This window comes from Lissotriton helveticus, chromosome 12 (genome assembly GCF_964261635.1).
Source record: "Lissotriton helveticus chromosome 12, aLisHel1.1, whole genome shotgun sequence".
In the NCBI taxonomy this organism is placed as follows: Eukaryota; Metazoa; Chordata; class Amphibia; order Caudata; family Salamandridae; genus Lissotriton; species Lissotriton helveticus.
This window is the reverse complement of record NC_136073.1, coordinates 193,618,387-193,645,297: the sequence shown is the minus strand read 5'-3', so window position 1 is coordinate 193,645,297 and position 26,911 is coordinate 193,618,387. Positions and strand designations below refer to the sequence as shown.

At 39.9% G+C, this 26,911-nt stretch overlaps 1 protein-coding gene across 1 annotated transcript in view; it reads right to left on the bottom strand.

Moving 5' to 3' along the window:
- The window catches only part of LOC144799696 (DNA topoisomerase I, mitochondrial-like), a 1,324,061-nt gene that overhangs the window by 440,994 nt on the left and 856,156 nt on the right, over positions 1-26,911 (bottom strand). Inside the window, exon 19 of the mRNA XM_078671191.1 lies at positions 24,984-25,106. Within this exon, the coding sequence (XP_078527317.1) occupies positions 24,984-25,106 (123 nt within the window). The remainder of the gene's footprint in view (positions 1-24,983; positions 25,107-26,911) is intronic.

Here is a 26,911-nt window from a genome sequence, read left to right as displayed (position 1 = left end):
CTAGGTCTCAATATATGTGCTCCAGTGGATTTTGATAAATTAATGTTAAAAAAAATATATATCTGTAACAGCGCTCCGGTTAGCGCCCCGGTTCACGTACCTGACAGGTAACGGAACTTCGCGAAGCGAAGCTGATTGGCTCTCCGGTGTCTGTCAACATTCTAAACAGTCCGGAGCGGCCGCCATCTTTTCTCTCGGTAGGATCGAGAGACAAGAGGTGAAGAAAAACGAAGGGGGAAATTAATGAAAGGGGGCAAGGTAGACCCTTCCTGACCCCCTAGGATTGATGAGGGGGCTATTAAAGGGTCCCACGGGGCAAAAAAATAAAAAAATAAAAAATTCAGTTTTTTCGCGGTAGAAGCGCTGCCCGGTACGCGAACCGGGTAGCTAACCGGTAGCGTAACGGGAGTCCGCAATCTTGTGTTTCGGTCAAATTTAATCACAAGATGGAGGAAAAACAATGTGGGAAATGGGTATAAGGGGGCACGGGAGACGTATCCTGACCCCCTAGGTTTTCTAAGGGTGGCTGAGGAGGCTCATGTATGTCGAAAAAGAAAAAAAATAATTTGAATTTTTCGCTAAGTTAGCCGCCGGTACGCGAACCGGGTAGCGAACCGGGAAGCAAACAAAAGTGAAAATTAGTGAAAAAAGGTACATTTGAAATTTTTAAAGAGTAATCATAGTTAAGGTAGCTCTGAAAAGAGCTTTTGGGTTCTGTGTAAGTTCTAGGTACTTATAAGTAGGTACCAATACATAGTCTTAAATTCAGGATGAAAATTCTGTTCCCCTCATCTGAGAAGTGAACTCCATCTCCTCTGTAGATATCTTGCATGTAGTAACGCAAGTTATTGTTGTAGATGGAGCCCATTCCATGGTCTCTCATGTAAGCTGAAACAGACTTATTTACATGCTTCCTCGATTTCTCAATTTGTGGACAAAATGGGTTGGACCACCTCCATTTCTGTCTTTGGCATATATTTGAATATACCAAGGCAGTTTGAGGAAAAAGTGCCATCAATTGCTCAAAGGTGTCCTTTAAAAGCATTTCCAGACCTACCCCAGTCAAAGTGCCCAAGTCATTCCCTCCACAGTGCACAATTAACAGGTCAGGGTTTGGCAAATGCAAAAAGGTTTTCACCAGTGGTATCAATTGGTGACATCTTAATCCTCTGTGGCCAATCCAGTTGATTTCCACATTTTGTAAATTGAGGTTGTGTAAATTTCTGTTATCAGCATACCTTTGAGCCCAGTGGATGTAACTATGTCCAACAATCCAGACAGAAAACATGGTGAGAGGAGGTTCTGCTGCAGTCAGATGAAGTGTGGGAATGAAATGGCAGTTGAAACAGTAGGAGTTTGTAATGAAAAAAACTGTGGAGTTTCAGTGCTAATGATTCAGTAGCAGTGATTGGTGGATTTTGATTGCTGAAAACAGAAAGTTAGGGTGCATGGATGAGTTCTTTGAAAGATGTAATTTGAGTGGTCAAGAAAAAATCATTTTATGAAAGATTGCACTAGATATGCAGGTGTACTGAGAGTTCAGAGTTCAATTGAAACATTCTTGTGTGAACTTGTAAACATGAGAGGTCTTTCACGAGGTGGTTGCTATGGAAAAAGGCAGAAAGGGCAGAGGGGGGAAGGGTGTTGATTTGAAAAAAGTGAGGGAAGAGTTTTGATTGGGTGACATGAGAGATGTGTGATGAATTACAGCATTTCTGTGCCTTTGTTGGTTGCAGCCTCTGGAGTGCATACCCTTTGCTCTGCTAAAGAAAAATTGGTGTGTGTCTGAGACTGTTTTGAAACTCAAAAAGTATTTGCTAAGGTGAGAAAAGATTCATTTAATTTAGATAGAGAACAGTATGCTTTAGGGAGAGAATTATGAAGAAAGGTGTGTATTTAAAATGTTGCTTTGTGTCAAGTGTTTTACAAATAGATTTTGTTTCTTTGAGTTTCATAGCCATGTTAAAAGTGACGCAAAAGTGGTGCAAGGGCCTTAAAAATACGCTTTGATGTGTGTTAGGGCATTTTAAGTCACTTCCCCATGAATCTGGGTGAATAATTTGCTTACTTAATGTGTTTAAAAATGTTTCTTGAAGTCAATTAGGTTTCATGATATGTGCTGCTAGAGTTTCATAGCCAGCATGGGGCATATTTAGAAGGACTTTGAGCCACTTTTACGTTATTTTCCCCATGTTAAAGGTGACGCTAAAGTGATGAAAGGGCCTTGTAAATACACTCTCATGTTTGAGCCATTTTCATGTTATTTTCCCTATGTTAAAAGTGACGCAAAAGTGGTGCAAGGGCCTTGTAAAATATGCCCTCATGTGTGTTAGGGCATTTTAAGTCACTTCACCATGAATCTGGGTGAATAATTTGCTTACTTGATGTGTTTAAGAACGTTTCTTGAAATCATTTAGGTTTCTTGATATGTACTGCTAGAGTTTCATAGCCTGCTTGGGGCATATTTACAAGGCCTTTGAGTCACTTTCACGTCATTTTCCCCATGTTAAAAGTGATGCAAAAGTGGTGCAAGGGCCTAGTAAATACGCCCCCATGTCTGTTAGGGCATTTTAAGTCACTTCACCATGAATCTGGGTGAATAATTTGGTTACTTGATGTGCTTAAGAACGTTTCTTGAAATCATTTAGGTTACTTGATATGTACTGATAGAGATTCATAGTCAGCATGGGCCATATTTACAAGGCCTTTGAGCCACGTTCACGTTATTTTCCCCATGTTAAAAGTGACTTTAAAGGTGGTGCAAGGTCCTTGTAAATACGCCCTCATGAGTGCTTTGCAAATTTAAGTCATTTCCCCGTGGTGCAAGGTCCTTGTAAATACGCCCCCATGTGTGCTTGGCAAATTTAAGTACTGACAGGGTGTGCTTGTACATAGGAGCTGTGTTGTGTTTTCAAATTATGACCAGAAAATCGATTTATAAAAAAAAAAATGCTTTTTACATTTATGAGAAGGTCAAAATGGTGTCTGCTTCTTTAAATAAATATTTCACTTTCCACCATGAATATGGGAGAATAATTTGCTTGTTTGCCGGTTTAAAAACACGTTTCTTGAAGTCATTAAGGTTTCACAATATGTTCTGCAAGAGTGTCATAGTCAACATGGGGACAAATTTACAAAGCTTATGAGCCACATTCACGTCATTTTCCCCACGTTAAAAGTGACTTTAAAGGTGGTGCAAGGTCCTTGTAAATACGCCCCCATGTGTGCTTGGCAAATTTAAGTACTGACAGGGTGTGCTTGTACATAGGAGCTGTGGTGCGTTTTCAAATTATGATCAGAAAATCGTTTTTAAAAAAAAAATGCTTTTTACATTTATGAGAAGGACAAAAAGGTGTCTGCTTCTTTAAATGAATATTTCACTTCCCACCATGAATATGGGAAAATAATTTGCTTGTTTGTCGGTTATAAACTCGTTTCTTGAAGGCATTTAGGTTTCACAATATGTTCTGCAAGAGTTTCATAGTCAACATGGGGGCAAATTTACAAAGCTTATGAGCTACATTCACGTCATTTTCCCCATGTTAAAAGTGACTTTAAAGATGGTGCAAGGTCCTTGTAAATAAGCTCTCATGAGTGCTTGGTAAATTTAAGTCATTTCTCCGTGGTGCAAGGCTCTTGTAAATACGCCCGCATGTGTGCTTGGCAAATTTAAGTACTGACAGGGTGTACTTGTACATAGGAGTTGTGCTGTGTTTTCAAATTATGACATGAAAATGGTTCATAAAGAAAAGGAATGCTTTTTACATTTTTGACAATGACAAAAAGGTGTCTGCTTCTTTAAATAAATATATCACTTCTCACCATCAATCTGGGAGAATAATTTGCTTGTTTGTCGGTTAAACAATCGTTACTTTAAGACATTTAGGTTTCACATTATGTAATGCTAGAGTTTCATAGTCACTATGATGATAATGATATACATTTAGAACTGTGTAGGAGGCATGGAGAAACTGAGGCTTCTGTAAGTGTCAAGGGAGGTGAGTAATGTACATTGCTCTGTTGCATACAGTCCTCATCTTCTGCGTACTCTTGGATATGCTAGACTACATCTGGACAATGAGATACCTAAGCTGAGGAAATACAGGTGATGTGATTGTGAAATGAGCAAAAATATTTGCACGTTTTTCAATTATATCACCTGTGTTTCCTAACATTACGAATCACATTGTGCAGATGAGGTTTAGGCCTGTCCAGGGAGACAGAGGAGGTCTGGCCTTTGTTCAAGGGTGCAGTGGACATGACTCACTTCATTGGTAGGCCTGCACATGTATTATCTCCTCTGTACTCTTCAACAAGCCTAAATTTCATCTGCAACCCTGAGTAGGCCTCACCTCAAACAAACCTCTGGATAGGCCACACCTTATCAGCATCCTGAACCAATCATTTAAAATGTTAGGGGCAGATTTATGATGGCCGTGCGCCTCTTTTGCGCCGCCGTTGCGTCACTTTTGTGACACAGCAGCGGTGCAAAAGATGCCCCATGTTGCAAGATAGGCCTCACTTCATCTGCAACAAGATACCGTCAGTTTAAAATGGATACATTTAGGACTGTGTAGGGGGCATGGAGAAGCTGAGGCTTCTGTAAGTGTAAAAGTTGTTGCATACAGTGCTCATCTTCTGCGTACTCTTTGATATGCTAGACTACATCTGCACAATGAGATACCTAAGCAAAGGAAACACAGGTGATGTGATTGTGAAATGAGCAAAAAAATTTGCACGTTTTTCAATTACATCACCTGTGTTTCCTAACATTACGAATCACATTGTGCAGATGAGGTTTAGGCCTGTCCAGGGAGACAGAGGAGGTCTGGCCTTTGTTCAAGAGTGCAGTGGACATGACTCACTTCATTGGTAGGCCTGCACATGTATTATCTCCTCTGTACTCTTCAACAAGCCTAAATTTCATCTGCAACCCTGAGTAGGCCTCACCTCAAACAAACCTCTGGATAGGCCACACCTTATCGGCATCCTGAACCAATCATTTAAAATATTAGGGGCAGATTTATGATGGCCGTGCGCCTCTTTTGCGCCGCCGTTGCGTCACTTTTGTGACGCAGCAGCGGCGCAAAAGATGCGCTATGTTGCGACATATTTACAACTTGATGCATCTAGGCAGATGCGTCACGCTGTAAAGTCCTGCGCCACATGAAACCTGCGTCAGGTTTCATGTGGGCGTTTTGTTGCAGGGTGGGCGTTCACTTGCATGAAAGCCCTGTAAAACTAACACAGTGAAATTTACAAGATTTCACTGAGTAGGCTTTATGGCATTGCTGAATCAAATCTTTACGCCTGTTTGAAACAGGCATAAGGAGTGATGCACCATGCAATGTGTGGCTTGCCCCTGTGCATTGCAGTAGTCATGTCGCGCTTGCGACGTGATTCCTGCAATGCGCCGCTTTTGTGGCACAGATGCGTGACGCATCTGTGCTGTTTTTGCCCCATGGTGCTCCGCATTGTAAATGCGGCACACCATGGGTGGCAGAGCAGCGGCGCACGTTAACTGGTGCATCCCTGGGGATGCGCCAGTTAACATAAATCTGCCCCTTTACATTTAAGTATGAGCAGGGGACACAGAGTCGGTGAGGCTTATCCAAGATTAAGAAGAGATGAGTCCTGTTCACTGAAAACTTGGACATAGGCCTCACCTCCTCAGCATCGCTGGACATGGCTAAATAATATCTGCAAAATGTTACTCTTGTTAAACAATTTTACTATTATAGTCTTTGAGATTTGTCTCTTACTCTGCAACATCTCATTGTTGTTCTCTTTCTTTAAAGATAACGACAACATCAATCATGAGTGATAATGAGCAATCTGTTGATCTCGATCTTATCATTGAACTGGTCATTGAAACGTCAGTGGAAGTAGATCCCTTGGATGATTTATATCCTGTGGATGATGAAGAATATGATGAGGATGCCGATTTGTCAGAATTGTAGGACATAGGGTGGGCAGCTGACCTGCTCGAGCCTATTGAACTATAAAGACTTTAAAAAATAAATTTAAGTTACTGGAAATGAAAAGTAACCATGTTAACCGTTTTATTTAAAATTAAATACAACTTCAAAAACAGCTTGTGTGAAGTGTCTTTAATAAAATAGTGAAATATGCTAATAAAATTAGTTCAGATTCACATATAAAGGAGCACAGGTCAAATGTAGAAGCATTCCATTTCTTTGCTACTATTTGTGAGTTTTAAATTTGTCAATGCACAAAAAATTATTGTATGTAGAATTGACAACTAGTGTGTTAATTTTTTGACGACTGTTATTAATTTACTGTTTGGTAATAGTTGTTAATAACATTTTTTATTATATTTTACCACAGATTCAACTGCAGATCATTTCAAAATTAAAACATGCCTTCGAGGCAAAGGAGGAGAAAGGCTTCAAAACGTCAAACACAGCAGCTTACTACATGCTTGCAGCAGTCCTCTACAATAAAAACTCGTCAAGTCACCAAAAAAGCTCCGGGTAAGACAACGAAATCTTTCCTAAGAAACTTTTCCAGAAAAAAAAGTATCACTACAGAACATGTTTTAGTCCAGAAGAAGAGAGTCAATTTAAACAGGAAGGAAAGGCCCCTTAATAAAGTTAGTGGTAGAGCAGGAGAAAACTCTATGAGTGCCGGTAGAAGGCACAATCAATTTAGGGACATTCGTACACGAATGTTCCGCAACAGGATAATTGTAAATTTGATGAAAAATGTCAAGAAAGGTCAACAGAAACTGGCTTTTTATAAGAAAAAGAAAAATGTTGAGAAAATTATTGATCAGGCTTTGGAAATGAAGCGAAAGTTATTTATTTTGGTAATCAATAGAATTAGGAAACTAAACAAGGCAATTTATGAATTCAAAACATAGTAGATGGAAGAGAATAGTTAATCGTGCAAATTTTTGTGAAGTATTTTCAGGAGAATGGATGCATAGTTCAAGTTGTGAGGCATTTTTCAATGAGGAGAGTTACTTCCAGGACAATGATTTGGTGCATGCAGTTGACACCAGTGGTCGAGCATATGAGGTGAAAGACGGTTGTCCAGTTGAAAAAGAAAAACTTGTGTCAACCGAGGCAGAAGAGGTGTTAGGTGATGAAGTTTTAGGGAGACGTCCTAAGGGTCCAGTGTACACCTGGTAGTGTAGTAGTATTTGCAGTGTGCGACAGGATTCCATCAATTTGCTTTGTGATTTTGTACGGACATTTAATAAGAAAAGTTTAAAACAGAAAATGAAGTTGTTGCAGGAATTAGATCCATGCAGAGTGAGAGAAGTGACAGGTTTACATGGTCATTCACTGGCTTGTCTTTCCAGGAGAGTATGCCAGAGTGTTTTTCATCATTTCAGAATGCTAGCAGTCCATCATAATAAAGTGAGGAAAATAGTGAGAATGTTGTATTTTGCTAAGAGTCCAGCAATTAAGCTTAAACAATTAAGCAGTGCTCTTTTGCATGGTTCTGAAGTAGATGTGAAGAATATTTGTGAAGAAATTGAGTTTTGTTACTTTGCAAGTAAAGAGGAGAATGTTGAAATTGACCCAGAAGAAGAAGGTAATGTGGAAGAGAGTGTACAGGTTTCCAGTACAGATCATTTTCAGAAGGAAATTGCCACGTTTCAGGTGAAATCAAGTGAGAGGCCTAATTTCACTTGTGTGTGTTGTCGACGCACTTATTATAAGAATCAGACTAAGTTAGTGGATTTATATGCAAAAAGTGAAAGGGAAAATAATAGTGAATGGAAGGATTTCGCAACATACTTGATGGTAGAAAATTGTTTTGATTTGGGATCGGATCAACGTGTGTGTATTTATTGTTGTAACAAATTAAATCAAAACCGGATGCCTGCTAGAGCGGTTCATAATAATCTGGAATTGGTTGACATTCCTTCTGAATTGAAGGATTTAAATACTTATGAATCTATTTTGATTCAAAGTGTCCATCCCTTTCAGGCTATTGTACGAATGGAGCCAAAGACAGGGAAATTGCCTCCATCAGATTTACAGAGAGGATTAAAGGGAAGAGTTGTTTATTTGCCTCTAGATTTGAAGAAAAACATTAATACAATTGGAGTAGAGAAAGTGGAAGAGGAACCTCTGGTTATCTTAGTTAATGGGGTTCCGACAAAGAGTAAGAAAATCTGGCAAGATTTAGTGGATGTTAGGAAAGTCAAAAAGGCAACACTGTATTTGATGAAAAACAATGAGTACTACAAGAATGTATGTGTTGCAGAAGAGGAAGTAAGTCAAGAAGAGGAAAGCGATTTGTGTGCTGGACAAATTGAGAAAGTAGAAGCCTCTAAACATGAAGAAATATATGAACATTATAGTGTTCATCCTTTGCATTCCAAGGAAGTCATGGGGAATGCTATTGAGTTGTTTCAAATGAAAAAAGCCAAAGGGAGTCCCATTAGTGTTTGGGAGGAAAGTTTGGAAGCTCGGTGTTTCCCACAGCTATTTCCAACAGGTCAAGGAGGAAGATATGATGAGCGACTTGATCAAATTCCTGCTTCTGAATACCGGACTTTACGATTGTATGCAGAAGATCCTAGGTTTCGTCAATGCATTCCCTATTTGTTTCATCTACTGTTTAAAAGTGATCTGTCTGGACTGTCATTTGCAGTGAACCACATCTTGAAAAGTGGTGTACAGATGCAAAATATCTCGGCAAGGGACTTTATGGATAAAGTCAATGTGCAATACAGTATTTTGGATTCTCACCTGATTAATCTCATGGCATGTCAGCGTGGTACTAATGAGTACTGTTATCGTCGTCATGGTGATTTAAAATGTATGCTGAGGAACTTAGGAACTCCCACATGGTTCCTCACTCTCAGCTGTGCCGAGTATGGCTGGGAAGACTTACTTGAATGTCTACGAGAGGCAAATGGAAACATTGAAAATATCGAATTCAAGACACCCGGAGAACTGTGCTCTTTGGATCCAGTGAATGTATGCAGGTACTTCAATCATAGATTTGAAGCTATGATGTCTTTCATCATGAACAAGAAAAATCCACCTCTTGGAGAGGTGCTGGATTTCTTCTGGAGAAAGGAGTATCAAGCAAGAGGTGCTCCTCATATACATATGCTGCTATGGTTCAAAGATGCACCCAAATTTGGAACAGATCCGGATGACTTAGTGATGAGTTTCATAGAACAGTATTCTACATGTGCTGTTCCAAAGACAAAGGAAGACAAAAGCCTAAGAGAACAAGTTTTACGCTTTCAAAGCCATCGTTGTGGAAAGTACTGTCGTCGTAAATTCAGAAACAAGGACAAGTTCTACACAAAATGTCGTTTCGGCTTTCCACGACCGGTGATTTCTAAAGGAAGAGTGAACAGTTTGATGTCTTCGCTGCGACATAATGTGACGAGGATATCACCCAAAAATACATACAATTTGAAAAGAAACGAAGAGTCCAAGTACATCAACGACTACAACCCAGTGATTTTGTCCATGTGAAATGCTAACATGGATATACAGTTTGTGGCTGATAACTGTATGGCTGTGGCTCCGTATGTGACATCTTACATCACAAAAAAAGAAAAGACAGAATTGAAGGATATGTGGGAGGACATTTCCCATGAAAAGAGCCTCAGTAAGAAGTTGTACAGTTTCAGTCTGAAGATGTTGTCGCTTCGAGAAATTGGAGCTTACGAATGTTCTGACCGGTTATCTTCAGCAAGTCTCTATGCCAAATCTAGGAGTATCATATGGGCGAGTCTTGGTCTTGCTGCAACGCGTAATCGAGTTCTGAAACCTGTACGGGAAATTGAGTATTTGGCGGAAAAGGAGCCAAACAGTACAGATATTTTGAAGACCAACATGTTGGATACATATTATCCAAATAGAAGCAGTCACCTCGAGAATGTTTGTCTGTATGAGGTTCTACAAAATTACATATTCAAGAGGAACATCAAAGAAGATATTGATAAAGGAGTGTATGCTGTAATTGGAAGTGAGGGATGTCTGGTCAAGCAAAGAAAATGCCAATTGGTAAATCATCGAAAATTGAGTGGAGAATCTCCTGAAAGAAAAGAGTTTTTCTATTTAGCTCTTTTGCAACTTTTCAAGCCTTGGCGTGCAGAAGAGGAACTGCTTGGAGATTTCCTCTGTTACGAAGACTCTTTCAATGCAGCCAAGGAGACCATAGAATGTCCTGTTTTTCCAAAATATCTAGAAATGTTGAATGCGGAAATCGAGCAGGAAGCAACAATTGCAGCCAAGATTGCTAGAGACAGTTCTCAGGATAGTCAGAGTTCTGTTTCATTGAGTCAGGATCCACTAGGAGGACCAGTTATCGAAAATGAAGCTGCCACTGCCATGATTGAAGTGGAAAGAGCAATGGCACATGCTCAGGAGGATGCGGTTTATCTTAGAAGATTTGGAAAGACAACTCAACGTTGAGCAGAGGAAAATATATGACGAAGTTACCAACCAAATTGATCATGGATTAAGTCATGAGAAGAAAGAGTGCTCATATACGTCGTTGAAGCCTGTCCGACTGTACGTGAGTGGAGAAGCAGGAACTGGAAAAAGTTTCCTCATTAAAGCAATTTCATGTTATTTGCAGAAAAGGACTGAGTCATCGCTGTCTTGTGTTGTCACCGCTCCAACTGGACTGGCAGCACATAACATTAAAGGTATTACTTTGCATCGTCTACTGATGCTGCCAGTGGAGCATGATAACAAATTACAATACCACAAGTTATCTGGAGATGCTTGTTGTGAAGTTTCAAGAGTCTTGAGGGAAATGAAACTTCTTATCATTGACGAAGTAAGCATGGTTTCCAATGTCATGCTTGCCTTTGTGCATTTGAGAATGCAAGAAGTTCTTAAAAGAGAGTATGATGTGTTATTTGGTGGCAAACACATCATTGTTTTCGGTGATCTTCTGCAGCTGACACCAGAGAAAGGACAACCAGTGTTTAAACTACTTACACATGAAGATACCAGGAAGTGTCTTGGGAGCATTGGCAACGTTAATATATGGTTAAACTTCAATTATGCTGAACTGCGTGAAAATATGCGTCAAGCGAAGGATGAAGATTATAAGAATATTCTACAAGATGTTAGAATCGGAAAAGTGACCGAGCATGGGAAAGAAGCTTTACATGCACGATTACTGTCAAATTTGTATCCAGAAGAAGACGTTCTGCCAGAGAATATTTTTCGGAAAATTACTGAGAAGAAATCTGGAATATGCTTGATGCCAACTCTTGCAGAATGTGCCATCTTCAACAACAAAATGTTGAATTTAGAAAACCAAGAGATTGTGAAACTGGAAGCTATTGACAGAATAGAGCATATGGGAGCAACAATTATTTTGTCTGAGAATTTGAAATCTAAATTGGATTCATTAGAGAAGACTATATCTAAAACTGCTGGTTTTGAAAAGACTCTGATTGTGTGCTTAAATTGCCGTATCATTTTGAGAAGGAATTTACATGTTGAAAGAGGTCTGGTAAATGGATCAATGGGTAATGTTGTTGATTTTGAGAAATACAGAAATAGAGATGGAATTGAATTTTTAAAAATTTAATTTGATGGCATTGAGGAAGTACAGCTAATTGGTCGTTGCTCTGCTAGGTTTTTGCTTGTAAAAGACTTATATGTTCGCCGTAAGCAGTTTCCTGTTTGCTTGGCATATGCGGTGACAATCCATAAATCGCAAGGTTTAAGTGTAGACAGTGCATTGGTGAAAATTGGCAGTTCTGTGTTCAAGGAGGGTATGGCATATGTGGCATTGTCACGAGTCAGAACTTTATCGGGATTGTACTTGATTGAGTGAGATGTCACAAACATTTGTGCGGATCTAGATTGTGTTAAGGAATACAATAGGTTAAGAAGAGAGTATGCGCCACATTTGCCTCAATATGCTTTGTTTGAGAAACGTGTGGTAGGCCGGAAACGAAGAAATGTGACCAATAGTAGGAAGGTTGTAGCAAAAAGACGAAAAGTCGAACCCGAAATTATAAGCAGAAAGAAAATGGATTCTGTTGAAGATGTTGTTGGTTTTCAATTTGAAAATAGTTCTGGTGTCAACTGCTATGCTAAGGTAGTGGTTAATGTTGTCTTTTCTCTAGAAACTTTAAAAGAACAGATTGTGATCAATTTGGATCAAAGTTTTTGCTGTTTATTGAATTCTGTGTTAGAGAAATGTAGCACTGATAGAACAAAAATAGAAAGTGTGTCTAAAATTCGAAATCTGTTAGACAAATGTTCAGGTCAAACGCAATTCTCTCAAAATATTCAGCAAGATTGTCAGGAGTTTTTAATGTATATGCTTGATGTATTGCAAGATGAAGGTGTGGATGTAGATCATCTCTTTGGCCTTTCTTATCAATGGCAGCATGACTGCGAGAACTGTAGGGTATCAAGTACTACTAGTGTAGGCTCAGAAAGATTTATATATTTAACTTTGCCAGACAGTAAATCAGTGTCCTTTAATAAGCTAGTAAAAGCAGCCGATCAAAACATGGAGTGTAGCCAATGTAAGTCTGCAATGCTGTCCACATTATTTATACGAAGTTATGGCCAGTATGTAATTTTAATGTTCCAACGATGTAGACCTGATGGAACGAAATTGACAACTTTAATTAAAAATTTTGTGGCTTCGCAGTTGTCAATATCAGGAAGGACTTTTGTAACTGCAGCAATTATATATCATGACGGTCCTTCAACAACATCAGGACATAACACAGCTTATTTAAAGTCTAGAAACGGCTGGTCATTCTGCAATGATTCTGTTTTAACTTTTAAAAAAAAATTACCTTTTGACCTTAAAAATTCTTACCTGGTGTTTTTACAACCCAACTTTTAGGGAAAGAATCTCGGGATTTGCTCTGAGGAATTTCAAGAGGTTCTAATGGCTCCTACACTATTTGGCCTTGAGGATAAGTGTAGTACAGAGTGAAAAGTTATTTTTGAGTTTTAAGGAGTTCCTGAAAAAAAAGAAGGTTTTCTTACAGAAAGTGGTGGGTACGGATTAGTTAAAGGACAACAGAGTATTTCCCAAACCAAACGGTGTTCTTACCATAACACTTGACGTCATGGAAAAATAACTGCACTTTCTTTTAATAAGCTAATTCAAGCAGCCAATCAAAACATGGAGTAGAGGTAATGTAAGTCTGCAATGCTGTCCACATTATTTGTACAAACTTTTGGTTATAATGTCATTTTAAAATTCCAACTATATAAACCTGATGAAAGTAAGTTTTCAACTTTAATTACAAATGTTGTGGCTACACAGTCGTTGATTTTAGGAAGAACATTTGTAACTGCAGCTATTATATGACATGATGGTCCTTTGACAACATCCGCTTGTTACACAGCTTATTTAAAATGTAGAAAAAGCTGGTGTTTCGGAAATGATTCCCATTTGACTATGATACAATGTTGCCTTTTGACTTAAAATATTCTTACTTTGTGTTTTCAGAAGAGAGAATTTAGGCTAGGTAACTGGCCTATAATGATTCTAGGAGTTGATATAATTTTATGTACTGTTTTAAATTGCTTTGTGATTAACAGTGATCAAGAGAATTAAATATTTGTACTAGTCATAGAGGTAGTGTAAGTGTGCCTCATAGTAAGCAGTATCAGTGTCATAGGAAATGTGGAACATGAGTGAGCAAGAAGGGTGAGATATTACTAGTACAGGATTGTGAAAGTGATCTTGAACGTTTTCTTTCTGAAAGTTGTGGAAAAAGAAAATGACGGGATTTGCTTAGAAGAATTCCAAGAGTTATAAATGGCTCTTACACTATTTGGCCTTGAGGAGAAGTGCGGTAGAGAGCGAGAAGTCATTTATTGTATGTAACATATTTGTCAAAACGATGGAGCTTTTCTTTCAGAAAGTGGCGGGCAGAAAATAATAACAGCACAACAGTGTATAAGCTGTTCATAGGACATCCTTCGACGTCATGGAAAGTAAGTTACTTTTGAGGAGTTCTGATTGGTTATGTTATATGGGTTTTTTAAACACAATCATTTTGATTGTGTTTTTTTTCCCCGCTGTTATATGATGAATACCTTCAACTCACTGTTTTTAGTGAAATTTGATATATTCTGAGAACAGCAAAAATAAACCATTTAACATGTATAAGTAATTCTTTACTTTGTATAGTGAATTTTAATTTGTACTCGTCTTGTCTCATGCTCACTCGTCTTTTACTACCTTCTATCAATCCTCTTTACATACTCACATTGCCTTTTGTTTTATTCTCTTTCACCCTTGTTCTCTAACTCCACTTATCTTTCAACCTTTGTTTCCCTATTCCAACTCTGCTTTTTCCTTTTCTACCTTGCACTATTTTCCAGCTTTTAGACCTTCTGCTTCGATTGTCTTTTCCATCTTTCCTCCCTTTGTTTTCTAAATTAAATATTTTTGGGTTCTCCTTTTTTGGTGCAATCAGTTAGTATAACTCACCCTCACTCATTTATCTTTCTTTGTTGCCTCACTCAGTCTGTATCTGACACTCTTTCCTTCACTTCCTCTGTCTCCTCTCTCCCTCACTCTCTTTTCCTTATTCACCCTTTCCTTATATAGTTTACCTTACTCACTTTCTTTTAGTAGCTTACACAACTTCAATTTAGTTTTCTCTATCCTTCTTTTCTGTCACTGAAAGTATCTTCCTTTTTTTTCTCTTAGTAATTTACTCAATTACAATTTCTTTTTGTCTCTGACTGTCTATCACCGTTTCTTTCTCTTTTTTTCTGCATATTTATCTCTAACTTTATTTCTTTGTAAAATTGGGTGATTTTCAATCTTTTCCCTTGTCTTTTCTAATTTTTAAATACATGTTTTAATATTTTTCAAATTTTTGTTCTTTCTTTCACAGATTGAAAGTATAAAAATAACAAGTGACTAAGTTAACGACAATTATAAGGTAAGTGTTTTGTCCTCTTTTCGTTACATTTCTATCACATTTAACTTCTATTAGTTCCACTGCTTTATTTCTTTAACCCTCAGTTTCCTGCCTTTGCTACTTCCCTCATTCCTTTTTCTATTACTTACTTACTCTACTCCTTCCACTCCTTTTCCGAGTCCCTCTGTTCTCATAGTTCCTCACTCCTGTTCACTCACTCCGTCTCTATTACTCTCACTGTCTCTGACTCATCACTTTCACTACTTGTTCATTATGCTTTCTCCCTGTAGTTCAAGCACACTATGTTATTTACATTTCTTTGCTGTTTCAATTATTCCTTTTCTGCCACTTCTTCTTTTCTGCTTTCTCTCTCTGTTATTCCACATGTTTTAACCTTAGTCACTGTCATACATCTTGTCTTATTCCTATTTAATTTCGCTCACTGTTTTCTTAACACTTTCCCTCAGGGTTGTTCTTTTAGTCCGGTTCTATCCCTACCTCTCATTCCACATCCTTTACTGTTTTTCTTCTTAATTTGAACATTCACTCACATTCTCTAAGAAACTCTTGTTTATTATTCTTCTACTCTCCTTTTTTTCTTTCACTTCCTTATCTATTTTGTTTCTTAATTATACCCTCATATCTTTTCTTTGGTAAATAGATCTACTAAACAGTATCTCTGTGTTACTCCCTCTAGCTGTCTTTCTTTTAACATTACTCTCAGTTTCCTTCCCTTATACTCACTCTTCCTTTTTTGTTAAAAAAAAAAAATTCTGTTTCGCTTCCGGTTCACGTACCGGCGCGCGAACCGGGAAGCGAATCAAAAGAAATAGAGGTTGCCAGAGTGCTGAACATTCTAGCAATTTTTTATAAATGGGAGGTAGTTCTGAAAATAACTTTTTTTTATTGTTTTTGTTGTTTTATATTTTTTTTTATTTTTCTGAACATTTTTTTACTTTTTTTGTATTTTTTGAACGGTTTTATATTTTTTTTGTTTTTTTTTGGGGGGGGAACGAAAATCATTCATTATAAAGAGCTCAACAGGAGCAACAAAAAAAAAAGATAATTTACTTTCTGGGGCGTTTTGGACATTTATGATTTTCAATAGCTCTGTTGATTAAATTGATGCTACTCTCCCTATAGCAAATTAATTTGCCGCAAAAAATGCAGACTTGCTTCACGAACCCGAAGTTCATCTGAATGTTTGGGACCGTCTCCCTCGCCTCTGGTCCCGTCACTGCCTGTTCGCTTGATGTACTGGCCACAGGAGGGGGGTTTTCCTGCAGGTCACGTACCTGCGCAGCACTATAATTTATAGGGTGCCACCTCTCCATGTGCCGATGCATGGTGTAATTCCCGAAGCTGTACTTTTTATCAGTCCCTCTGGACAGAGTTTTGCCACAGATCAGACATGTGACGTAGCGGGCATTTACTTTTTTTTGGCCCCGGAGAAATGTATAGAATTGCGAGATATAACTATCCTTCACATGGGACCTCCTTGGCTCTTCAGGCAAAAACTGTCTCCTCCCTTGCTCCTCTTCCTCTTCTTCCTCTTCATCCTCCTCTTGATTAAGGATGACCTGAGGAGGTGGTCCTTCCTTCCAAGGAGGTGGTGGTGGTGGTGGTGGGGGGGGTGCACCAGCTGCAGCTACTAATGAAGCCATTTCTTATTAATCAAAATAGGTCTTCCTCTCACAAAGTTGAAAGTCAGTGTGAGAAAAAAGGTGGGGGCTTTCATCATTTGGGAAAAAAAAATGTTCTAAACCAATGAAAAGTGTTATTTTTAGGTCACATGACCTAGCCTTACATCATTAGGAAACCAAAAGTGAAATGAGCCAATGAAAAGTTTTATTAACAAGTCACATGACCTGTTACGCTTACGTTACGCGCGCCGCGCCCCGGATCGCTTCCGGGGTGCTGCGCTTCGCGCCTCGGTTCGCGCTCCGGAGCACTTCCGGGTGCGCCAACGCGGCACGTCATAAGACGCATTACGCAACAACGCGATACGTCGCGCTTACGCGACGCGTCACGATGTTGTTTTCTAGCGCGGCAGTTGCGCAAACGGAACGTTTACCGGTTCGCGGACCGGGTCACGGCACCAAATTGAGCTAACGGGAAGCTACCCGGTGCGCGGACCGGTAGCGAAACAAACAAAAAATTAAAAAAATATATATACATAAAAAAATTGTATTAAAAACATACAAAATATATTTTTTGATTTAAAGAAGAATACATTTTAAAGCTTTTGATATTTGCTATTAAAAAACCATTGAAATTCACTGAAAAAACCATAGGTTATAGACCATATATAGTTAGGAATTAGCATTTACAAAACCTTGAAAATTCACTGAAAAAACCATAGGTTATACACCATTATATAGTTAGGAATTAGCATTTACAAAACCTTATTTTACTCACACAAAACCATTGAAATTCGCATATATAGTTAGTTGCACTAACTATATATCGCGCACCCGCAATCCACTGCTGATCATGTCACATATTACATCATTCATGACATGGTCAGTGACATCACTGATAACATCTCAAACGACATCACTGATGACATCTCAAATGGCATCACTGATGACATCACTGATGACATCTCATTTGACATTACTGATCACATCACTGATGACATCATTCATGTGATAATACGATGAACCTCTTCAGACTCTAATATAACCTTAGATACACTCAGTGTAAACAGACACTCACAGACTGTCCCTCATCCATGGAGTTACACACACACCTAGTCAGTCATGCAAAGAATCAATCACACCTCCATTTTCTCAACTATACAGTTATACACACCTTACTTATTCAAACGTATACTAACACATATTTACTCTCTTATACAATCCCGGATACAAGTTCACAATGATCCATACATCCACTCACACATTCACTGGCTCTTATGCACAGTTATTTATGTATGTCAACTCTCAAATGTACTGTGTTTTACATATGTACTTACTTTGACATGTAGCACTGATATCCATTCACTCACCAATACACTCATGCACACAGTCAACCGCCCATACAGCTGTTTCCACATGCACTTTTGAACCCATACATCTAGTGAATCAACTGCTCACACATATATGCACAGTCATACACCTCCCAGCCACCCACACACACACTCAGTCTCCCATACAAATACTTGGGCAACCAATCAATAACCCATATAGTTACTCATATAGGTACTGATCAACACATGCAGCAGTTTACAGAACAACAGATATAATGATGCACAAATTAAGACAGTTTAGTCACTAACCCATGCACTCAGTGAGACACATTTAATCACTCACTCATACAGTCAGTCATGCACCTACTAAATCCTTCATCCAGACACTTATAAACTACTCATTCTTCAATATGTAAGACATATTTTAACTTTACAGAAACATACAATCACTGGATGTTGTCATCAGTGATGTCATTTGAGATGTCATCAGTGATGTCATCAGTGATGTCATTTGAGATGTCATCAGTGATGTCATCAGTGATGTCATTTGAGATGTCATCAGTGATGTCATCAGTGATGTCACTGACCATGTCATAAATGATGTAATATGTGACATGATCAGCAGTGGATTGCGGGTGCGCGATATATAGTTAGTGCAACTAACTATATATGCAAATTTCAATGGTTTTGTGTGAGTAAAATAAGGTTTTGTAAATGCTAATTCCTAACTATATATGGTGTATAACCTATGTTTTTTTCAGTGAATATATATATATATATATATATATATATAGATATATAGATATATATTATATATATATATATATATCCAGTACGTAGTTTTAGTTAGGACTAAAGTTTCCATATGAAATGTTTTATATTTTGCCAATACCATTTGCGCCGCTTGATTAATTGTTCACAAAACTATCCATTTTTGCTTCAGCTGCTGTGTTGAAATCTTCCGGTGATTTGTCAAGTGGAAGCTGAGAAGAAAGGGGGTCCCAAAATGTGTTTTTCACTTGTTAGGTCTATGGAGTTTTCATTTTTTGAACACGACTGCAGCCCAGACCGCTGAACGGAATTACACCAAATTTGGCAGAAAGCTAGATGTTTGTTCAAAAACATGGTTTTAGTAATTTGGTGTAAGCCCGTTCAGTAGTTTCAGATTTATTTAGATTTACAAAATATAGATATCTGGGAGCCCAAATCAAACTGAAATCCAACTAAAATTTCATTGGCTGCCAACACTTCAACCAGGAAATGTTGGCAGCCATCTTGAAAGCAATATACATGATACCACCCTATGGAAATGCATTGTATTAAATGGCAGGTTGAGGGTCACAAAAAGGAGAACGTATAAAGGGTAATTACAGATTTTATTAACAATATAAATCATTTGTTGATGGTACCGATTCAATTTTAGGAATTGTGGTGTGTTCTAAGGTGATTTTACACTGTGGAAACTCCTTCTGCAGGGATTTCAAGAATCATGTTTGAGAGAACACCGTTTGCTCATAATATCACCATAAAAGTTATGGAAGGTGCTCCAGAAGCTAAAATGAGAGCATATTTTCTGTATTTTCACACTAATCTTCTCAGCCATATGAAAATGATGTCTAACAGTTGAATCCCTTGTGTTCTACTGCAGCCTCCTAGAGTGTTCTAATAACCAACTAGAGCGCTAACAGTGTTACTTATGTCAAAAGCATGACACACCTGAAGACACAATCAAATCAAACTGTCAAAACTTAAAATGTTTAATTTTGAAAGGAACAAAAAGAGGGCGATCAATTTGTCATAGAAATTATGGTTAGTACTGAAGAGAGAAAAATTAGGACACATTTTAGGTGAGTCCTCAAATATATTCCTCTTCTATGTCATTAAAACATTCTGACATGCAGACTGAAGCATGCACTTTCAACACCAGACTGAAAGTTAACTCCCTGTGATCAGCTGTTTTACTACAGCGTTTTAATGAACAAATAGAGTGCTTACATTCTGTGTTTATGCCAAAGGCGTGGCACATATGAACGCTATCTTGATGGAATCAAAGTAGAAAACTGAAAGCACTTTCTACTGCGGATACTGCAGTAAATTATGAAATTAGGAAGCTCTATAACAAATAAGTCTCCTAAGATGGCCGCCGGAGAAAGAAAGAGCCCAAATATAGCACAAATATAATCTGAATGTTGCCCAAGTGTAGCCAATGACAGAACTGTGCAAAACACTTAATTTTTTTTTGGTTGTTGCAGTTTTATAAAGCCCAGACAGGACCCAAAGGTATAGGAGTGCTTTACATGAGCATCAGTTAGATTACACAAGGGCACATTTATTTTGGTTTTAGGCATGGGGAGATTAAGTGATTTGCCTAGAAACACAGGATGTCAAGCTGATGCTGAGACTTGAACTTGGTTCCCCAATGACAAAGTCTGCAGCTCTGGCTGTAACGCCACATCCTCTCCCTTAAGAGTAATGTATAATCAAGTAATTAACTTGATAAAGAAACAAAGATATCAATTTATTTAAAAGTGCTTTGTTGCTATTTGAGAACTCAGAAAAGATGTCTTAATTTTAGTTGTTTAGAGCACTAACCATCATTTCTATGGGAATAAGACCATTTCATGGAGGAGGGTGCAGAGTCAACAAGTTGACACGCTGTGCAGGCGGAAGGGGCAGTGGCAGCACAACGGACCATGAAGGGCAGAAAAAAGGAGGGCAGGGGCAACAAACCAACATTGCAGTAAAGGCAAGAGAAGCAGTGACAATATAAAAGACCATCAAGGGTAGAAGGAAGAGGCAGAGCAGTACAACCATACAAGCCAATAAACCCAATTCAGGACCTAGACTCCCGATGTTTTTAAACTCAAAAGGTCTTTATTGTATTTGTCTCCTGCCTAAAATCTCGTCTTTTTAAATTTAAGTCTAAGGGGAAAATCAATTCCCGAGTTTTTTTTTCAAAATCTTCCCCTTACCAAGTTCAAAATGTTGGCACATTTGGTAAATTGGATCACAGAGGGCAGAAGGAATGGAATAACATGGACGAACAAGAGAGGGCAGGAGGGAGATGGGCAGGGGCCCCAAACTGACCTTACAAGGCAGGCACAATACATCGCACAGAACAACCGGACGGCAATGCAGAAAACGGACCGTAGAATGCAAGTGGGAGGGAACAAGGCCATGCACATGCATAAGAGAGCAGAGGAGAAAGAGGCAAGGGCAGCAAGCTGACAATAGTAGACAGACAAGAGGGACAGATGCATCAAAATGGACCATGAAGGGCAGGAGGGAGGGGGCAGGGGAACAACAGTGGACCAAACAAGGTAGGAAGGAGGCTAAAGGGTCTGTACATGGAAAACAGAGGGCAGGTGGCATGGAGGCAGGAGCAGCAAACTGACCATGGAGGCAGGTGGAATGGGCACTGGAAGCACAACACACCATTGAGGACAGCAGTGAGACTACAATGGCATACACTGAGACAACGGGGGAAGGTGGGAGGGGGTTGGCACAGCAAGCTGACCACACAGGGCAGGTGGAAGGGGCTGTGGCAGCATAGAAGACCACGCATGGCAGTCGGGAGGGTTAGTGGCAGTACAACAGCCATGGTGGGCATGAGGGAGGGGCATGCAAAAAGTCTATGGATGACAGCAGGGATGGGTAGGGGCTGAACACAGAAAAAAGAAGGCAGGTGAAGGGACTTCACAACAAACCACGCAGGGCATACAGGAGGAGCAGTTGCAGCACAGAGTATGGAGGGCAGAAGGGAGTGGCAGCAAAATGTACCATGGAGTACAGGTTGGAGGGGCATGGAACTTGAACAGGCAGGGTGGAGGTAGCAGGGACAGGCGGCAACCATCTAACCATGCTAGGCAGGTGGGCAGGGCAGTGGCATTTCAACAGAACACTCAAAGTAGCTTGTAGGTTGGCAGGTCCATGGAATATGGTGGGCAGAAAGAAGGGAGCAGAGGCATACACAGAGACATTGGAGGGCAGGGGGGAGGAGAGTAAGGGCAGAAAGTTTAGCACAGAGGCTAAGCAGGAGAACAATGATGCTGCATAGAATTGGGGAACGAAGGGCAAGAGGCGTGGGCAGGGACATTGAGCTAAATAGAAGGCAGGAAAATCAACCCCACCGGGAGCAGCATCCCTGCTGCTCAGCCCACATACAGCAACTGACAATTCCACTCAAACATACAGACAGAGAATATTCTGTGACATCACTTACCCTGGCTGAGCAGCAGAACACAGAAAAAGGACTAGACAGAAGAGAGCAGGATACCACACAGTGGCAGCACATCGGACCATGAAGGGCAGGAGGGAGGGGCTAGTGCATGGCCTCAAACATCAGCGGGAAGGGAGGAGGTGGATGGTATAGCAAGCTAACTGTTTAGGGCAGGCAGGACGGGCAGTGGCAGAACAACGACTGCACATGGCTGTAATGAGGGAGCAGGGTCATGGACAATGGATTGCAAGGAGGAGGGAGCAGAAGCAACAAGCTTGAATGGGAGCAGCACAATGCTAGGCCCTCCATTCAAACCTACCCCCACTTTGCATTGCAATGAGCATCTTACTTCACGTTAAAAAAAAACCTTCCAAATTCACTGGGAAAAAAACAAAGGTAAAGGGACGTTACAGCTAACCCTGGGCGGGCGGCTACGTTCCGTGCACGGAGTGTGCATAGTGCCGGCTTCTACGCATTTTGCGTAGCAGGCGTAGAATCCGGCACTATGCACGCTCCACAGACGGAGCGTAGCTGGCCGCCACCCGCCTCCCTCCCGCCCTCCCTAAATACTTTAAATTAATAGTGTAAAAGAATTAAAAGGCACTTACCTTGCCCGCCGCTGCCTGCCGCGTCCCCGGGGCTCGCTATCTTCATTGCTTCCGTCTTGTGTATCTAATGCATGCGCATTAGATACACAAGACGGCAGCCATGAAGATAGCGAGCCCCGGGGACGCGGCGGGCAGCGGCGGGCAAGGTAAGTGCGTTTTAATTCGTTTCCACTTTTAATTTAAAGTATTTAGGGAGGGCGGGAGGGAGGCCTGCGGTGCGTAGTGGGGCTACGCGGAGTGCGGAGGTGGGCGTAGTTTCTCGCCCACTTCACGTAGCTCCGCGAAGCCCCACTACGCCCACTACGCCCAGGGTTAGTTACAGCTAGGAAATAAAAAATTTTAAAACTTAGAAATTCATATAGATTACCTACTGGTATATACCTACAAGTTTCATGATGTGGTTACTGAGGGACAAAACCCATGATCTGCAATTACTGTTGAGAGGAATTCAGAGCATCCTAACACATGGCAGATAAATTAATCCAACCATTTAAGAACCATAACATTTTCTGAAAAGATTATGCAAAGAGAATCAAAGATAGTGAAGGGGAAACTGACATTGCCGAAGCCTCAGAAAGACACTTACTGGTGCACAGTAATTCTTGAGGAAGATCGAAGGATATTGTACTGTAAAGTAAGCACAGCTTTTCTTGGATTTTAGTATTTGTTAACAGAGTCCTGTTTGGAATTTGTAGCAGTGTTTTTTCAAGAGGAATGCCATGAATTTTTGTTTCTGTTTTTGCATGCTTTCAGAGACAGTTTTGTCTGCGCTATTTATTTCAGTGCTTTAAGTCAGGGGACATTATTTCATATTTAAATCTTCTATATTGTCATGCAATTACTTTGGGGATTTGTGGAGAGTCATTAAATGTAAACTATCCAAACACTGTCCATCCCTGATCTCACAGCACGTAAACATTAATTCCCGTCCCCTGAAATCCAGCACCATGCCTAAACGACAACCATACCCAAACCCTAAGAGCCATTTCTACCCCTAAACTCCAGCCATCCCAGAAACCTAAAGATCACTCCCTACACCAAAACTACACACATCCTTGACCCCTAAATTACACCTATCCCTGAACACTAAAAGGCAATTCTACTCCTACACTCAACTTATCCCTGAACCCTAAAGCCCTGCTTTACCCTTAAAGTCCACCCATTTGTTAACACTAAAAACTACTTTCTACATCTAAACTGCCCCATCCCTGAATCCTTAAAACCACTCTAAACTCCATCAATTTCCAATTCCTCTTAACCATCCCTAACCTCTACCCATCACTGAACCTTAAAACCTCTCAACAGCCCTAAACTCAGGCCATCCATGAACCCTAAAAATTCTCAATAGCCCTACATCATATCCATTCCTGACCCACCCCTGAACTCCACTTATCCATGAATCCTAACAAACCCATTCTATGCCGGAACTTCACTCTTTACTGACACCTAAAGACCCATCATCACCCCTAAAGATTGCTCTCATTAGTCCTAAACTGCACCCAAGTTTAATTTAATTTTCCTTAAAATGATCCCTCCTTTAAAATGGTTCCTTTACATTTCGATTAATTTGTATTTCCTTAAAAATGCCTTTTCTTAAAACTGATTTTCCTTGATTTGGTTTCCTCCAATGTGGTTTTTCAGTTTTCATTTTCCATTAATTCACATGCATACCTCCTCTGATCACAGGTTCAAATCCCAACAGATACTGCCAGGGGTTTATCCTGACTATAATAAATTGAGCCAAATAACAACAGAAGTCTGTTATCTGTTAATGTCTGCAAGAGAGACTCTGGGGTATGCACGCCCTAACAATATAATCATGTTAAATAGGCATCATGCTAAGTGGCTCCTCAGTACCAAAGCAAGATCAGTAACAAATTAAATAGATGCTTCTTTTTGGTCTAGAATTAAATCAGTTTTTTAGTATACAATATGCATAGATCACCAACAATGAAAGAATTAAACACATCAGCCATGGTATTGGGAGTAATATATTGTGGGTTGATGCACTTATATGAATCATGTGAACTGTTCCACATTTTTAATGTGATATCACATAGATGGGTCAATCAATGGTAAAGGAATCCAATTTTCCTGGCTGGCAAAGTCAGTTAAGTGTTTGCTGCTAACATCTGTATGACCAGAATATCACAGCTTTGAGATGCAGCAGAGGGAAGTCAGTCTTTCAGTCTCCTAAGGCTGATAAACGGAGTACTATTAATGTGGAGAGCTGTTATTACAACACAACAAAATAGAATTACTTCAGTAGCAAATAGTGCATAAAATTAAGTCATTAAAATACATCACCAATTTTTGTTCTTTGGTTATATTTTTCTTTTCTTCCATCTTGCCCTTGTAGTAGGTAAACATTTCTGTGAAATCACATTTGTCCAAATCAACAATTATCATTTTCTCTTCAAGGGTCATTTCCTATAAACATTGGAACAACAACAGTTTGATATAGAGTTAAAGACTGGTCTTGTGTAAACTGCACATTTACATCAACACAATGTTATAGTTCTCATCTGAAATACAAAATCATCGCTTAATATGTGTGTGATCTTATGATCTTGTAACAGTACTATTGCTACTTTCCAAAATATGTTTGATGTTCAGTGCCTCACAACTTGCCAGTTAAACATATATACACACATAACGAAATTGACACCTCTGTGGGACACCAGGGCACTTGGGAACCTGCGACACACTAAAGGTTTCACTGCATGGGACAACATAGGTATATCTACAGTGGGAGACATGTGGGCGGCGGATGGTGTAGTCCTGTTCTCCCACCTCTAACAGACTTATCACCTAGGCCCCAACGAAACGTATAGGTATATCCAAATTCGACATGCGCTAATGACTGCAATACCAGTGGGAACTACAGTCCCAGAGTCATCTCCGTTGGAGGACAGACTGCAGACAGAGTACATGCAAACTGGCTCCACTTCCCTCACTTACCGTAAGCTACTACATAATATGCCTGACCCATTAATCAAGCTGCGGGAGAAATGGGTAGAGGAACTGGGTGACATGGATGAAACAGACTGGAATGCGGCGCTAGCATCCCCGAGGGAGGCGGGCATCGCAGCAAGGTTTCGCCTGGTACAACTGAAGGTCCTACACCGCATATACTTCACAAGGACAACCCTACATAAACTACATAGGGCGGAACACCCGAATTGCCTGAGAGGGTGTGGTGGGGAGGGTACTTTCCTGCATACACTTTGGGAGTGCCCTAGGATCTCAGACTATTGGAGACGTATAGTTCGCACCATCTCACAGACACTAGAAACGACACTGGTTCCAGACCCCCGTATGGCCCTACTACATATATGGGTACCGACGGACATGACGCGTCAGGGTCAGGTATGGACGACTGTGGGCTGCATGGTGGCTAAACGGGATATAGCTCAAAAGTGGGGGGCGGCGGAGACTCCAACGTTAGGCCAGTGGTGCAGGAATATGGATATGATTATGGTGACTGAAAGAGCGGTGTATGAGAAGAGCGCAAACCCGCGCAAATGGAATGCAGTGTGGTCACCCTGGAATAAATACCGGGGAGATATATGTGAACCGCTGGCTGAAGACAATAATGACAGTTCGGAGGATGAGGACTCAGATGAGTGAGTGGTGATGAATGCAGACCTAGGGGGTCGCTGACAAACACTACACAAAAGGGCGACATTCGGGGGGCAAGAACGGTGCATAGTCTTGAAAAGAGGGGGCATGGAATGTCCGCCGGAGGGGTACGTCACACATACAGGGCAGAAAGGAAGAATGTTCTTCGAACCAGTGATTCAAAGAGTTGAAGTTATGTTTATAAAATAAAAAAAAAGTAAGAGGTCGATGTCAATCCGTAGTAAAATCTGACTTGATGTACAGTTACTTCCAAATAATACGCTGCCGAACCGCTGGTTGTCGGCTAAACAGCTGTGTACAATACAATTATCACGCATGTAAAGGTAAAAAGCCGGCCTGTGGGTTGGAGGCGACTAAAAATGTATTGATGATAAATGCCAATAAAACTCTTACGAACCAAAAAAAAAAAAAACATATATAAACACACATATATATATACATATATATACATATACATTACCTACTGGCGGTCGCCAGTAGGTATATATAGTTAGGATTTTTTTCCTATGGGATTTTTGAAAATTCTTTGTTGAATAACTTTGGCGTTTGAGGACGGAATTGGCTGATATTTTCTGGAAAATGGAACATTTTGT